Source organism: Passer montanus, unplaced genomic scaffold (genome assembly GCF_014805655.1).
Source record: "Passer montanus isolate IOZ18808 unplaced genomic scaffold, ASM1480565v1 scaffold20, whole genome shotgun sequence".
NCBI lineage: Eukaryota > Metazoa > Chordata > Aves > Passeriformes > Passeridae > Passer > Passer montanus.
In genome coordinates this window covers 3,777,097-3,794,065 of record NW_024366592.1, presented here as the reverse complement: position 1 = coordinate 3,794,065, position 16,969 = coordinate 3,777,097, and the positions used below count along the sequence as shown (strand labels likewise).

At 37.1% G+C, this 16,969-nt stretch overlaps 1 protein-coding gene across 11 annotated transcripts in view; it reads left to right on the top strand.

Annotated features, from left to right (window-relative positions):
- The window catches only part of ERC1 (ELKS/RAB6-interacting/CAST family member 1), a 269,174-nt gene that overhangs the window by 134,947 nt on the left and 117,258 nt on the right, over positions 1-16,969 (top strand). For all 11 annotated transcript variants that reach the window (XM_039707938.1, XM_039707939.1, XM_039707936.1 and 8 more), the window contains one exon: positions 2,266-2,401. In XM_039707938.1, the coding sequence (XP_039563872.1) occupies positions 2,266-2,401 (136 nt within the window). The remainder of the gene's footprint in view (positions 1-2,265; positions 2,402-16,969) is intronic.

Below are 16,969 nucleotides of genomic sequence, written 5' to 3'. Positions count from 1 at the left end.
AATGACTCCAAGCCTTTTTGGGTTTATAGATTTGGAGTTTCATGTAGCTTCTCAGATTTAGACAGTTAAACAGTTGGGGAAATTCTAGTTACTGCCGCAGATACCTGTATTGTTTGAAAAGTTTATAGACCAATTTTTGTTCCTTTTTGACATCAGAGATACAGAGGGATAGTTGTATCTTGCACATGATTCAAAGCCAGGTTAAACGGAGCTTTGAGCAACCTGGTCTAGTAGAAGATTTTATGAAGACTGATCTCAGTATTACAAGCACTAGGTAATTTTAAGACTTAACTTCAGTAAAGCTTGTCTTTCTCTCAAAACATCTACCTAATATATTAGAATGTCATTAATTTTGTTCACACATCAGAACAGGGATGTCAATAGTACATATCCTTATAATTACCCATCTCTTTGAAATACATATTTTGTTTGAAAACATTTTGGACCATGTGGGACATTATCTATTTCAGACATATTTTGAAGAGGGTTGGGACTTTATTAATATTGTTGTCTCTTATCTAACTAGTTGGTTATAGTAATAAAGATCAGTTTCCCAATATGTGAATGTAGCTTTGCAAATTTATTAAAAAATACTTAATTCCTCTAATTTTAATTTTAAAATTGAGTAAAAATTCTCATATGGAATTGAATGTGTTGGGCTGACATATTTTCATTTTCTTAGCTGTACTTTCTGTGTTTATTTTATTGGACAGATAGAACTGTGTATTGTACAAGCTGAGTTGGTGCCAGCATAATATTTCCAATAAGTTGTTTAATCACTGAGCAAGTCTGCTTTCAAACTGGGCAATGAGCCCATTGCCAGTGTGCAGCACTGGGTTAGAATAACTCAACAATTACACTGGTTGTGTTTAAAAAGCATCCTGACTCAAATCAGCTGTAACTCTTGGACAGGGTGGTTAAGTATGCCAATAATTTTTTAACATCATCAGAAAAGAACTTTCATTTTTTATTGGTCTCTAGAGGCCATCAGCACTTTTTCACCCTAAGAGTTTGTTTTAGCACCAAGGAAAATTTGCTGCTTTCGTGATTTTCCCAGCCTCAGTTGGCTTACATTGGAAAAAAGCAGAGCTCAGAGTTGAACCTCAGAGCTCAGAGTGTTTTTGGAGGAACTCATAACACTGACTGGTCATATGCCATGTCACAAAGAGATACGTTCTTGATCATACTTTTGTTATGAGTTCTGAAGAAAATATTAAAGAAGGGTTGTTTGTGATCTGTTCTAAAAGTATTTCTGAAATACAGAAGAAACATTCTTCCCTGTCTGTGTGGATAACATACCAGATCTGAAGCTGGTATATCATTCTGTTTTCTAAACAGTAAATTAAAGAGCCATTTCTACTACTTGCATGATGTTTTGGGGACATCTTGCAACCGAAGAATCTGTCTTCTATTCCAAAATCCAAACTCCAGATATAATTATAGAGAAAAGGGCTGAGGAAGCAGAGCTAGCCTGTTTTGTTTTGATTGGACTAAAAGTTTAGACTTAAGTTCTCTGTGGTCAGGAGGCTGAGATTAAAGGGTCTGTAATTAGATTCAATACTCCATGTGTCTTAATGCCCTGAAAGGCCAAACCCTGTCTGCAGGCAATGGTAGCTGCCAGGATCATCAAAAATAGTCCATAGATGCAAGTGAAAAGGAAATGATGCACACTTTCTCAAGTAGTTTGTTCTTACTTCTTGTGGCTTGTTTGTGTGAAAAGAAAGGATAGGAAATTCCTCAAAATACAAAGAAAACAGGTAGATCTTGAGGTTGAAAAGAAATTGTTTTACCTCTAGAAACAGATTCCCTAATTCTTGGAAGTAATCCTCTATATTCAAGTCATGTTTCAGTCGTTTTCCTTTTGCTCCTCCTGTTTTCCTCACGTTAGATACAGTGGTACCCAAAGCAAAATGGGTTATTAGATTTCTGTGGTTTAATATGTACATGTGTGTGTGTGGACAAAGAGTTTTCTTCCACAAAGTCAGGACAGGTGCATCTTTTGATGAATAGTTTATACCAAATAATAACTAATGCTTTTGTTTCAGAAATTTTCTAGGTTAGGTTAATAGTTATGGCCAAAATGAAGCCTTCTTTTGGCTGAATTAACAGTGGAGAGTAATGCTTGAGGATGAGTTTGGTGCTGGTGACCTTGTGCAAAGGAAGTGGTGGCACTTGATGGTGCCACTGTTCCCTGGCCCACTGCTCAGCCCCAGGGCTGATGGAAACTGCTCTGGGCCACGCTCTGAGTGCTCCTCTCTTTTGCAGGCAAGTTAAAGATCAAAATAAGAAAGTAGCAAATCTGAAGCACAAAGAGCAAGTGGAGAAAAAGAAGAGTGCACAGATGCTGGAGGAGGCCAGGAGACGAGAGGATAACCTTAATGACAGCTCCCAACAGCTTCAGGTAACATGGGAATTGATTAATGCACTTGGGATAATGAGCCAGGCTGAGCTGCCTGGCTCTCCACTCTTCCTCCTGACCTGTTTTCATGGCTGTTACCTAACAACTTTGTTCCTGATTGTTTAAAAGGACACATCTATCCTACAGCATTTCAAAGAAAGCAGCCTCTCTCAATTGCCTTCATATCTTACTCAATTTTCATAAGAGGAAAATGTACTTTTAACTGTCCACTTGGTTATGAAGTGCATTGTTGAAATAATTATATCAATTCCATACTGAGATTGGGTGTGACATTTCTTTTTTCTCTGCTTTTCTAACAGCCTGTTTCTTTAGCTGTTTTGTCTATTTTCCCAGCTGCTTTTACCTTATACTGGTGTCTTTTCTTCAGTAAATGAAAGATAACCAAGTAAGTATTCTTAGAGAAAGCTGGAGTTATTGTAGGGTAACTGGAGGACTGTGTAGTCCTATGTGTAGTCATCCTTGTTTACCTCATGAATTCTTGGTGTGCTTTCTGGTCAGTTGCTTTATTTCAGAAAGAATCATGCTGCTGCCCCACAGTTACCTGGTTATCTCAAATCTGCCCAGGCATAAGAAAGTCACTGGTATAAAAGCAAGTCAAATATTTCTCAGTGTGCTGTGTGTTGAGATTAGCTGCAGGAGGTTTATCAAACAGTAAGTTTTCAATTACTGTCATAAAAATATTAAGCGACTGGCATGGAGTACAGCAAAGATACCATGATGGTAAGTGTGGACATTATAGACATTTTGACTGTGTTTTCTTTAATTTACAGAAATAACTTTCGTTTTGGTGAGTGAAAATAAACATGGAAACTGCACCATCCCTTGTAGTCTTTCATTCTGTTAATCTTTAAAGAGCAAGCCTTTCTTTGCTTTCCTTTGTTATCCTAGGTTAAATACTGTTTCTTTTTATCAGCCACATATCTTAATATATCTACAGTGAAGACACAGAATACATCCTAAGGGTTCTCTAGTAAAGATAAATTCTTTCCTTATTTCAAACAGATACTCCTTTACTTTGTTCTGGGGGGATGTTTTCAGCTAAAACTTTGAAAGAACCACAGAAACACGTGTCCATGGAATGCTCTCAGATGCAACATTTTGTGGTTTTCTCCATCAACTCCAGTCCTGTATGTACTGGGCAATGAAATAGTTAAGTTCCAAGTGTATGAAAATGATTTCATAACTGCAGACCTTTATAGAAGGCGGGAATGTGGGATTTCTACATCTGCTAATGGGTTTTGTGGCTGTAATGCTGTGGCAATTCACAAGGCCCTCGTTATGTGGCAGCTCTGTTTGAATAACACAGTCCTCCTGGTATTAGAGAAATGTCTTTAAAAATTCCTAAAACTACTACAATATTTGGTTAGATTTCTAATCTGCATTTGAGTAAATCTATATATCATGTCTGAAAAGACAGCTGGTGCTTCACATTTGCCTTGCAATTACGTGGGTGGTGTATTTATTGAATGACACCATTCCATCAGACCATCATCTTTGTTTTTATGTAGCACTTCACGATTTTAAAAGGGATGGCTTCCTTTTCTGGCTCTCCCCCCACCAGTTATTCTTCCCCTTTTTATTTTTCTGTCTTCTTCACATATGTAATACACTGCAAAAAGCATCAAATTTGTTTTTTCTCAGCTTCAATTTGCATACTGAAAACACTTTTCTTTTTAAAAAAATTTAAATAAATTGTGTAAAATGTTTGTACTACATAGCAATGAACAGTGAGTGATATTTCAGTTACTGAGAACTTTAAGTTCTACTAAAACTATTACACCAGTTTCTAGTACATCAAGGAGATGGTAGAGCTGTGGTGGTAGCATTGAGGCAGCTTTTGCTCAGAAAAAAATGGTAGGAAAAAAATGATGCTGCTTATATCAGAGTTCTTTAAGAACATATAGCTTCCCTTATAATTTCTTATCCAATTCTTTACTTATAAAGTGTCTTAAGCAGTTGAGAGATTATAGTTATAAAAATATGAATAGCATGGATATCTTTACCTTTTCTCATTCAGGTTTTCCAACTAGATATCTCTGTAGAACAGTACATACTTTTTTGCAGTTTGCTTATGTTGTGTTTTATTCTGCACTGGTGTCTGTGCTTTCTATATAATTATATGCAAGTTCTTCTGATATAAAAAATAGACATTATTAAATTCATTAAATAATTTTAAGATTGAAGTGTGATATGATAGTCAACATTGAAGTGTGCAAGTTATCATGGTATTAATGTTGCTGGATTTTTCCTAGAGCTTTTCCTGCTTTTGTGAACATAATTGTCCTGTTTGGGTGGGCTCGATTTTAGAGAGCCTTTCCCCACATTCAGCACAAGGCTGAAGGGAATGCTTTTATTCGCAGATGAAAAAGGTCTGTATGCTCTAATGAAAATATCAGGTTAAGGTAAAATATGGAGTGTTTAATGACAAGTGACAGGTTCAATAAAAGCTCCTTCCTTTAGAAGAGCCCTCTGCTTACAGCCTCCCTCTCTCAAGGACTGCAACATTTTGGTTTCCTGGAAGTAAAATTTACCCAGGACCACATTTCAGTTTGTTAGTTGTGGAGACCTGTCTTCTCTCTAGGCTCTTAAAGGGCACTGCCTTGTAATTGATTTTTAAAAAAATTAAACCTGAGAGGACTGTAGATATTTAACTTCTTTTTTTTTTTATGCAACCATTGTTGGCTTTGGGGTCAGGACACACAAGCACCAATTTCAGATAATTTTGGTCTTGGTGGTTTTGGCTGGAATTAATAATAAGCCATTATGAAATGCTTAAAAATATATGATCTGCATGTTCTTTGGTTGACCGTCTGCAATCCAGTCAAATAAACACGCTCCCGAGCACACAGTGCCCTGCTCTCCTCTCTGTCCCTAACAGGCCTGTGGTTTCTTTCTTCCTGAGGCCAGTAACAAAATGTTCGTTTATTCACAGAGCTCTGATGATGGAAATTTGGTATTTTTGGGAGTGGGGGAAGAATGAAAACCATAATGTCTCAATTCTAGTGAGATGGATAAATGGCTTTCCAAATTTGTCTTTTCCTCCTGGGTTCCCTTAAACCACAACTCTCCAGAGATCTGAGAGGCTGATGAGTGTCTGATCTATAAGAAGGATAAAAAAACAAACAAACTGTTGGGTTGGAGTAGAAAATTTTTGCTTGAAGTGACTAAAGCTTGGCTATTGTGAAAAATAATTGATATGCTGTTTAGTCCTAGAAAGGTAACATTTACTGAAATTTCATTATATTTGAACGGATACTCTAAGCTGGCTTCTGAAAGAAAGTATGTGTATTTTCATGTTTATTACTCTAGCATCTTCTGAAGTTTTTCCAGAATTTTCAGAATATCCACGCTGTGGATTTGTGTACTATTGGATCTGTGTTGCAGCATGTGTCCATCAGTCTCTAATTGCTGCTGACAAACTCCATGTCCAGATGATGTGTAAGATGTGTTTGAGTGCTTTAATGAGCAACTGTAGAAAGCAAGTAAACTTATTAGTTATTTTTTTCTTTTTCCACACCCAAGTTTAGATAATATTCCTAATCCATGAACTGTAGATGCAAGTATATGATGTCTGTTTCTTGTGATAGTGTATTTATTTTATCATATTGGAAAAACCTGTCCTTCCAGTGGAAAGAGCTCTATTTTTAATATAAATAAATATGCAACTTTATGTTCAGTCCTGTTTTTACTGTGATCCAGGCAAAGCTCAATGAAATGGACAGATAAGCAAGTATCTTCTCATCAAATGAACTTCTAAATTCATTAAATATCAATCACAATGGCACAGGGCTGCAAAGTGTATTAGAAGCATTTGGACAATGCCCTCAACAACATGCTTTAACTTTTGCCAGCCCTGAGCTGGCCAGAAGCTTGGGCTGGGTGGTTGCTGGAGGAACTTCCAGCAGAAGTAGTCTGTTGTGGTTAACTGTTTGTTATGAGGCACCACTGCATGTGCACACAGTCACTGCCAGCACTCAAAAACCTGAAAACCCAAGTGGAGCCCAGTACATCTGAGCTTAAATTGCTGAAGAATTTCCTCTTGATATGCTGTGATTGGATCTTGAAGGTGGGGCGGATGAAGTTTTTTCATCTCATCTCTTGACAGTAATATTGTACCATAATGAAAATTATGTTGTGTTCTTTTTTGGCTATTAAAAAAACAATACTTGAAGGTGGGGCGGATGAAGTTTTTTCATCTCATCTCTTGACAGTAATACTATGCCATAATGAAAATTATGTGTTCTCTTTTGGCTATTAGTAAAGCAAGATTATGCTTTCCTAGTTAATCTCTGAACTTGATTTTGGACAGTGAGTACAAAATTTCTCAAGAAATGGTTAAAGTAAACCTTTCTAAACTTAAAAGTTCAAGATCTTCTTGAAAACTTGCATCAGCTTTGAAGCAAATTGGTTGTGCTAGTTTAATATGTTAGGTGTTTTCCTGGGATAAGTGACTTTCAAGTGTGGAGTTCCTGGCTAATTTCTCTTCCATATAAACCACTGCCATATCAGATTCCAGCCTTGCCTGCCAGATGAGTACAGCTCAACATGTTACAGCCCAGAAAACAGTCAGCTGCTCCATTTCAGCCTGGCAGAAATGTATTCTTTAAAGCCATCTTGCATCTGCAGAGAACAGTCTGACATATCAAACATGAATCTGCTCACTGAGCTCGGCTGCACCTTTGGGAATTACTCTGATCTAAATGTTCTTTTCCTCTCTCTTCCTCTCCCAGCGCTTTTTAGACCTTAATTACATCATGGAGGGGTTTTGGCCTCCCTATCCCTGGGTAATTCCCTGTGCTGCCCAGCCTTGGGGTGTCAGTATTCCTTGGGCCTGACCGGGTGCCATCAGCACTTAGGCAAGTGGCTGTAATTTCACTACATTCAGGTCTAGGTCATCCTCATTCTGTCCTCCAGGACACAGCTCATGGCATCAGTTGCTGAAAGGATACCAATTCACTTTCCAATTAATTTTAAATTTTTTTTTAATATTTTTTGAAAGGATGAGGGGTTTTTTGTCAGTTACCAAATAGGATGAAACTAAATATCGTTACATGTTCTCAATAATTTAGCTAAATGTGGTTCTGAGGTAGTGTGAATCAGTGTTTTACTGTCTGCTTCTCAGTGTTATGCGGGACTCTTCTTAGTGAAAATGTAGCAAGTATGAAAAAATACAGGCTCTAAAGATCAATTATACCTCATAAAAATGTAACTGAAATAATTGTATGCAAATTTTTCATCCTATTTTATTTGGGCAGTGGTAGCTAATAGGTAGTTTTGGGATCAACTTACCCTCAAGCTCTTTCTCTCAGAGATTCTGTGACAGCTGGCTCTTCATTACATAACAGGATATACATATGCAGTAGAGACATCAGTATGCATCATGATTCATTAGTGATGTAATATTCCAGTAGGAATTTTCATTTCCATCAGCTTTTGCAATACGTTACAGAAAATACAGCGTTCACAAACTTTTCATTGTGTATGTGTTTGGAGGGTTGTGATTTTCAGCACAGTGTGTTGCAGTTAGTGTAGAAACAGGCACATATTTGACCCTGGCAGATGCTTTGAGAAAAGCTAGCTCTTGTTCTCATCATGCCATAGCCCTCTGTCAAGAGAGCTTTTTCTTATCTTTCCTGGATGTCTGGGAGAAGTTCCAAAAATGATGACCTTTTAGCTACACATTTCATCACTTATAGTGAGGAGAGGTTTCTTGAGGGGAGGTGAGGAAGAATTAATTTGAATTGTAGCCCTTTTTTGGGAATTAAAAATCATAATTAAGCCCTTCTGGATACATCTACTTTTACAGCATAGATAATGCATCAATGATGAATAGACAGCCTCACTTCATTGTATATGTGTGAAATAATACAGTAATTATAGACAAGACTCAGTTATTCTTCATTTGTAATGCTCTTTTACTGAAGAAAGGCTTAGACATTTTCACAGAGTTAGTGCCTTACTCATTTTTATCATTCAGCTACACAGAAACAGGACTGAAAAGTTCATTGGACAGTGGAGGAATACTGCCTAGTGCTAGAAATCAGTGCATAATATGAAATAGCACTATTGTGACATTATATTTTCATGTAAAATTTGCACTGCTGGATTTCCATCCCAGCAAGACGGTAGTGCACATAAAAATGAGCTTCTGTCTTACAAAAAAGGTCTCTCCTCGTCTCTGTATTGAAATGATAAAGTACAATGTGGATTTCAAAGAAGGGCATGAAGATTTACTAACAGATTGCCAGAAGGTAAGCTCAACAAGGTAAGAAATGTGTCTTGACAAATTAGAAGTCCCACAGCATCAGATGAGGTCCTGTTCCTGGAGAGATCAGTCCTTTTTATCTCTTATGCTTTCACATAAAAGTGTGCCTGGTGGGCTCTGCAAGAGCAAGTAATTCTCCATTTCCTTAGAGGAAGCTCATCAAGACAAGCTTTCATGCACATTAAAACTTAGGAGTATTTACCTGGGTCTGTTTCCAATACCAGTTTCCAACTTCTCCTTATAGAAATCTGATACCTATTTCTCCAAACAACTGCATACAAAGTATATGGTAGTACGGGTGACTATTAAAAAAAGTTTATATTTACCTCTCTCATTTCTTAGTTTTCTTGGATTTGTTAAGCTTTGGTGCATTAACATTCTTAAAATGTGAGCTGTGATCCACAAGCAGACTGTGGGGACAGTAATGTCTCCAGTTTTATTGAAGCCATTTTTCTGATGATGATTTGCAAGGTCTAACTAACTTGATTTTTGCTCGTGTGTGAAATATTACATGCTGAAGCACCAAGGAAAAATATACACTTTTGAACATGGAAAACAATTTGTCTCAAAAATGAATTGTAGAAAGAAGGTGCAGCTTTTTTCTCTGTCTAAAATAGAGTACCAGAATAAATACATGGCCTTGTTCTTAATTTGATGTGGCAGTTCTTACAGAGACAGAGTCTGTCATTCTACATAATTGATGTTTATGACATTAAATCTGTTGTTAAGGAATTACCTTCTCTTGTGTCTGACCAGGAGAGAATGCTCCATTCAGAATTCTTGTTACCATAACATTTACAGAAAGAAAGTTCGAAGTGCCCTGGCAATTGTAATGGAGAAGCATTTCCCTGGATAGACATTTAGCCATCTGCTCTATCAGTTTTCACTTTATGGTTTGGTTTAGTTTACCATACATTTATTATGTTCAGGTTAGATGAATTCATTGCTCTCACATCTTTAAAAAAGATGAACCATTTGACTTCATCTTCTTATGTAAAGTAAAAATTGGACAGCTCTACAGTTTTGAACAGACAGCTGGAAAAATTTCGTGGAAGTCACTATTTACAGCTAGCATTAGGCAGTCTCCCAGTTATCCCAGTATTTCCCTTAACTGCAAATTGAGATTTGTAGTGAGAGAAAGCCATTATATGGCCTAAGAGTTTTTAACAGAGGAAAGAAGACTCCCTGCATCCTAAGATTTTTTGGTGATCCATCAGGAATATTATTCCCCAGACACACTTTCACCCAGTGTTTTCTGCCGAAACATGATGTGTCAGTGGAAGATGAAACCTGCTATTTGTGCTCTTTCCTGTTTGGCAAAGGGAGGGGTTGGTACCCTTCATGATATGCCAGAAACTGAGTACAGTGAGGACTGCACAGCTGAACGTGTGCCAACAGCCTTAACCACTGGATGTTTTTTGCATAGGCTTTTTTCCCCAAGATTAGTATCTGAGTTCAAACTGCTTTCCTAAAAGCTGTCAGAGAGATTAATGTATCTGTTGACAGCATGGTGTGGTTCCTGTGAGGAGGTCTCTCCTGAGAGTAGAAAACATTGAGGGCCAGATTTAAGCAAAACAATAGGAGCACATTGGAGGGGAAGAACAGCTCTCTTTTCATTTTGGTGTCTTATTTCATGAGCCTGAGAAATGGTAATAAATTTGCATTTTTTCCTTCTTCTTGATTTTTTTTTCTGTTTCCCTCATAAGGTTTTTCTTTTTCTTACTTGCTGTGTTGAAAGTGGTTTCTAACTCATCTCTCCCCAAGAACAAAAATGCCCAATTGCCATGGCTCATTTCATAGTCTCATTGTTTAATAAAATTGCTATTCTGTTTTATTCTTCTTTTGCACAATAGAAAAAGAAAGGGAGATGGGGTGATGATGGGGACCTCAGAAAGAATTCAGGACTTATTTTTAAAAAATAATACATGTGGATTTTTTTTTTTGGTTCTATACTGTGGGAACAAATACTCAAGCATTTCCTTAAAAATATTTCCTCTAATTAATTTCAAATAGTACTAAACCCAATTAATTTCATTCTAAATCAGTATTATTCTTAAATTTTCCTTACTAAACTGCCCAAATTGGTGTCACCCTTAAACTACTTTTTTTCTATATAGAAATCAATGTATTCTGTCTTAAATTTTTCTCTTTGCCTAAAATTTACATGTTCTTAGGAGGTATCAGAGCAACTGCTCTTACTGTGATGTGCAAATATTAACTGGAATTGAGACTTAGGCTGCAGATTGTGTTCAGAACTGACAGAAGGTTGTAACACACTAAAAGTCAGCACCAGTCCTTTCATCTCCTTAGTTTGGTTTGATGTGCACTCAGATCTCAATTCAGGCATGGGAAAAACTTAACTATATTGGTATCACTTAGTCTGTGACTGAGGATTAAAGGAGGATGGTATTGACATTCTAGAAGATGTCTGTAGTCAGTTAAAATTCATCAACAAATTTGCTTAGAACATTATGTTGCTTTCCTTGCTTGTGTTTGAATTCTTCCTAAAGTTGGATAATTTTGAGGTCAGATGATTTTCCAAAGCAGGGCGTGAAAAGCTGAAGGAACACAGTGTCCCAACAACAGGTATCCATGTCCTTCTGGAGCACAGCTGAAAGATGGCAGATGTAATATTTTCTATAAATGAGACTAAATTTTTGTGCAATTCCAAATTATATTTATTGATTTATTCAGGATATTTAAGTGAAAGATAACCTGTACAGCTCCCCAAGTACCTGGTAACTGGAACCCATGGATAAAAGAGCAGGTGAAATTCAGCATAAGTATATATTTATTTATATATGTCAGGGGAAGCAATCTTAAATATATGTGCACAATGATGGGTTCTGATCTCAGAATTAGAATAGTTTTATGAAAGTGTTATTGGTTAGGAGGACTATTAAAAAGCCATTTGAGAAGTATCAAACAGCAAACCAGAGAATGCTGCTGTGCCACTGTGTGCATGAGCAGTGCATTCCCTCTCTGAATAATGTGCAGTGATGCCAATCATCCACCACAGGAAAGGAAAAGGCAAGGAAAAAATAGTAAACATAAGGACAGGCTTCTGTTCAAACAGATATTAAATGAAATTAAATTCTTGAACATGGAAAAGAATGAGTGAAGATGAGAGTACATCTTCAGGCTTTGCAGACTGAGAATAATAGAGGATCATTTTGGAATGTTTGGGGCTAAAGGGAAACAATAACTGTTTTTCCCATTCCTTTGAACTAGTTCAGGCTTTTATAGAAACAATTGGAATTTTCATACAAAGGAGTGAGAATCTCTCAGAATGTGAAATGTTTCCATTTTCTCATTCTTTTGGGTTTTAAGCCAGTTAATTTTAGTGGTGATTTTTATGAATGTTATATACTGAGTTGCCTGTTTAAAGCTACTGTCAGTGTAATACTGCAAATACACAAATGAGAAGCTTTCATCTTCAAACACCTTATTTCACTATTTTCAAGCTCACTGTTTTCTGATTACATTACTATTTAATTGTCAAATTTTTACATTTTCTGTACTATATTCTCATTGTTTTCAAATGTATTCTCTGGATACAGTGGAACAGCAGATCAGACATTTACTAGTAAAGATATTGAGAAGAGCTTTAATATTTTAAGCCAAGCATTTCCCTAAATTATTATGTCTGTTTCTGGTTTGTAGCTGAATCCATGTTGTACCAAGGCAGATCTTCTCCTTGAAATTACCTTCACTCGGTGCATCTGACTGTCAGGGGATTGTGGGTGATTGGGGTGTTCCTGGATGGCATGAAAAAACAGTGATAATTTATTTCTGATGGGAAATTGTTTTACTGATCTCTAGTTTGAAGATGGGGAAAGGGGAATATCTTCATGGAGTGAAAGGGATTTTTGTTTTTAGCTTAAAATGTTTTGTGGTTAGGAGCAGGATCTACGTAGACGGCTGCTTTAAAGGAAGCAGTTCATTGCACAAATACAAAAGCTGCTCTACTGTGATGCACATCAAGGAAGAGGCATCAAAGGCTAAAATCAAAAACCAATTGCAGGAATTCCCTTCAAAATTGAGGGAGTGGACGAGATTCAGTGTGGTAACTGCTCAGTAGGCATTTCCTCAGTTGTGTTTTTATCAGTAGCAATTTTTGTCCTGTATTCATCTGGGAAAAAGAGGGAAAACAGGAGAAGTGTTCTTTTATGGCTGTCCATGTGTGATGCTCTGATGTTTTTGTCTGCTGAAGGATTAAAAATGAGCAGAGAAAGGTAGGTCTTGTGACTAGTGATGTATTAGTACAGTGATGATGACAGGACTGACATTTACAAAGAGACCTCAGGCAAATAAGGCTGTATCAAGGGAATAACATGGGTTTGAGCTTCGTGTTAATGGTGCAGTTAGTTAGAACTGCTGCTGGCTTTTTCTCTAATCCCATATCAGTTTAGGAGCCTTGAGTCATTGTATTGATATATGAGAGAAGAACAAATTGTGTTACAGTAGCATTTCTCCAATTAGCCACTCCAAAAAACACAACACATCCCCAAAAAAAGAAAGATAAACCAAATAAACAACAAAAACCATAAAAGCCCATAACAATTAGAGATATCTATTGCTTTTGCTCACTTCAGATCATTTTCTCAGCTGTATTGTCAGCTTTGGGTCCCATTTCAATAGTCCATGCAGTGACCTGCTGTGGTTTGATGGAAATGTTGTCCCTCTAGGTTTTAAAAACTACAAATGTGGTAATTTGCAACAGCCAGAGCAAAATGTTAAAGCTGCTGGCACCCCGTGCAGCTGCTAAATGGTAAACCTGGTTGTTAGTGTTGGCAAGGTGCTTGGGTCTGTCTGGGCTGTTGCTAATGAAAAGTGTCTGTACAAGCCCCAGATTTATAACTGATTGCTGTGCTGGGAGCACCAAGCTTACAGCAACAGGAAAAAAGTGTCAAAGAGATGGCAACTGTCAGGAAAGGACATTGCCTGTTTCCCACAGGAATAACCACTGCTGCCTTTCTCTTTCTGGGACTGTACTAGTGTCTAGAACTGCCCTTTTTCTCCTTCTTTCTGCCCTCCTTCAACTAGTATTGATTAGGATCCTTTCTTACCATTATCAAAGGTTCTGTATTTCACTTTGCTCCTGATGTTAAGCAAAAGTGCTGCCTGTTCTGGAAATGCTTTTTGAAAGTAGCACACCTGGGTGGTGAGACATCTACCTTGGAAGGAAAAAGTGTGAATGGCTGGAGTTATTCACAAATTTTTGTATACAGTTTAGCAATTGTCAGGCAATAATAGCAATATGCATGACTTTTATGAAGGCTTTCGGGTGGATCTAAGAAAAGGACACTGTGAAAGATTAAGCCTTTCTTTTCATTAAGTTTTCACTAGGGTTTTTTTTTCCCCTCCAATTTCACTTCCCTTTCATTTAAATTAGATAAATTTGTAGTAATTTGTATCTATCTGGTTATTTTCTATTGCACTCTATCACTGGAGTTGATACATTTCTTTCCCAACTTTCATTTCTTTGGGTGGATTTTTTCCCATGTAAATATATTTTCGTGTGCATCCTTCCCACGTACAGAAAAGCACATATTTTTGTTGGCAGCATCATTCATAGTCTTGCATCACTCTTGAGTATTTTCAAGGGACAGTGTAGTTGAAACTATACTCCAGGGACAGTGTAGGTGAAATATCACTCAATTTTATACCTTTCTATTTAAAAAGACAATTTCCCTGGCCATTTCTCATAAAGTGTTGGCTTCTGTACAGTTGTTGGGTTTTTTTTTGACCATGCTAATTTTAATAGGCTGGTTATATTTAACCTATCATGTCTAGAAATAATAATTATCCACTTTTTCTTTTCACTGTAAATATGTTTTTGTTCTTCCTGCAACTGGTGATCCACAAGTGCACATAGACTCTAGATGTACACATATCTTCTTTTTCCACTCTGGTATTCTCAGAAAAATGTGCTCATCACCTTCTGCCATTCCTCCTGTTTTCAATACAGCATATGCAGTGCTGTGGCCAGCTTTGGTTGCACTTCCCTCTCAACTCCTACTGGAATTAAATTCTTCTACTGCAGTCTTTCTCTTTTGTCTTCTGTAGTTATTTTTCTGTGTTTGTGTAACTTGTCAGACTTGAATTCCAATCCATGTGTCTTATTTGGCAGATACAACCTTCCAGATGCTGACATATGTTGTTCTAATGACATAATCATCATGTATCTCAGGTCTGATCTCCAAAGATGAGGAAATGTTGATCAAGGAGCTCCTGCTTGGCAGTTTGTGCCTTGTAGCTCTCAGACTGTTCCTTTCATTCAGCAACTCCTGATAATTACATCTGCTGTTGCTGTGCTTACAAAAAACCCTCTTTATCTCACTCTGTGAGAAACAGGGACTTCATATAAACCTAATACTTGGATATACTCAGCTTCTGCCCAAGAGCCAGAGATTTCCCCATCACAGATAACCCCCAATGCATTAGGTCTTTAATTTAACCAATTGAGAGCCCCAAAACAGCATTAGAATCAGTGGTTATTGTAACTCCACTGCTTGTTTGTGCCCAGCAATATATCTTGTAGCAGCTTTACATGGTAGTTTGTCTCTCTGTTACTTTATTTTCAGAGTCTTTAGTGTTGGATCTGTGTTTATTTGGGTTTTATGCTACATCTTAGTAGCAAGCTGTACTCTACCCTAATGGTATTTCCTTCTTCAGGAGTTTATAAACTCTTCTTTCATTCCACTTTTCAAGCAAATATGTTTTTAGAGGTTTGGGGATTTTTTTTATATTGCCACTTTCTTCAGGAAATGGTAATGAATTAAATAATTTTTTTGTGGATATCTGTTGCTTTGGATGAGTTGCAGAAGGACCCCAAACACTCCTTTTGAATGTGTGTTCTTGAAAACCCCAAAAGTCAAAGTATTGTCTCATCAGTGTGAGAGGTATTTCCCCATTTATGAGTGACAATTTCGTGTGCTTTTCTAATTCAGAGACTTGAAGTAGTTGATCAGCATGTGGAACTGAATGAGGGAGATCTCACCTGAGCTTTAAGGCCCTATGATTGTTTGCTCCTGAAATCAAATGAAACTGTAATACCTCCTTTTGGTAGCACCACATTGTATATTCCCTGAGGATCTTCTGAGGAAAACATGCAGGTTTTTGCAGATCTTTTTCAGAGAAAAGCAGACATTATTTAACTGATTTATTTTTACCAATTTTTCCTTGTGAAGAGGACTATTTGGCCTAGCATCTTTCTTTCTGGGTTCAGTAGTTCAACCAACACTGCAGAAACACACCTTCAATAATTCTGTGAATCTTTAGGCATCTTTTGTTAGATTCCTGCGATTCCAAACCAGCAGTCCTCAGTAATGCACTGACTATAAGTAGAACCAATTTTTCTTCTTCATATTTGGTTCTGGTTATGGCCAAAAAGAGGAAGCAAGGGAACTTTATGGAAGATTTTGAGAAGTCTTTGAAGAATATTTCAATTTTTCATATTAATTAATAAGTCTGCATGCACTTTAGAGTTACAGTTAATCTGGCCCTCATATTTTTAACTAGAAAAAAAATCTTAACATTTGTGGATGGACTGTCTCCATGTGTTGTTGAAGAATTTGTTGTCTCAAGATCTAAATGACTGCATCCATGAGGAAGCTTTAAGTAGTACTTGAGGCAGCTGACAGTCCCATTCCACTTACCAGTGGGAGGTCAGCTCATAAAGGAGGGGTTTTCTTTCTAGGGAGAGTTTTATCCCATCTAGAAAGCACTGAGATCATTAAGTTCTTTATCTAGGTAATGGCTTCTTGAGGAAATAGGAGATAAGAAAAAGCAATAGTTCACAGGAGTAAGGGCTCGTAATGATGGAATGATTTCACTGTTTGAAAAGTAATTGATTTCTAGTGCAAAACTCTTCTAGTATTGCATTCTTCTCATCTGGTCTATAAAAGTACACAGGTGAAATGTGCTATTGCAGTGTTTACAGGGTTATATGGTAGTATTCTTTCCCTACCTAGGTGATTCCTCTACTCCTAGAAATGCTTTCAGCAGTTAAGAGAATCATTTCATTGCTTTCTCAAACTGCTAACTAATCTTTCCCAAGAGCTTACTAGAGAAATCCACCTTAATTCCAAGAGTGAAATTAGGCCATAAAGATCTTTGTGAGTGTAGTTCAAGAAATGGTTATGAAGTTTGCCAGGATACCTCAGATTTAATTGAACCTAAATGTCTTGGTGAAAGCATGTATCCTATTTCATGCACTTGCATAAAACTTCATGGCAGATTACACATCACATGAATGCAGGATAGATTAAATTGATACATCA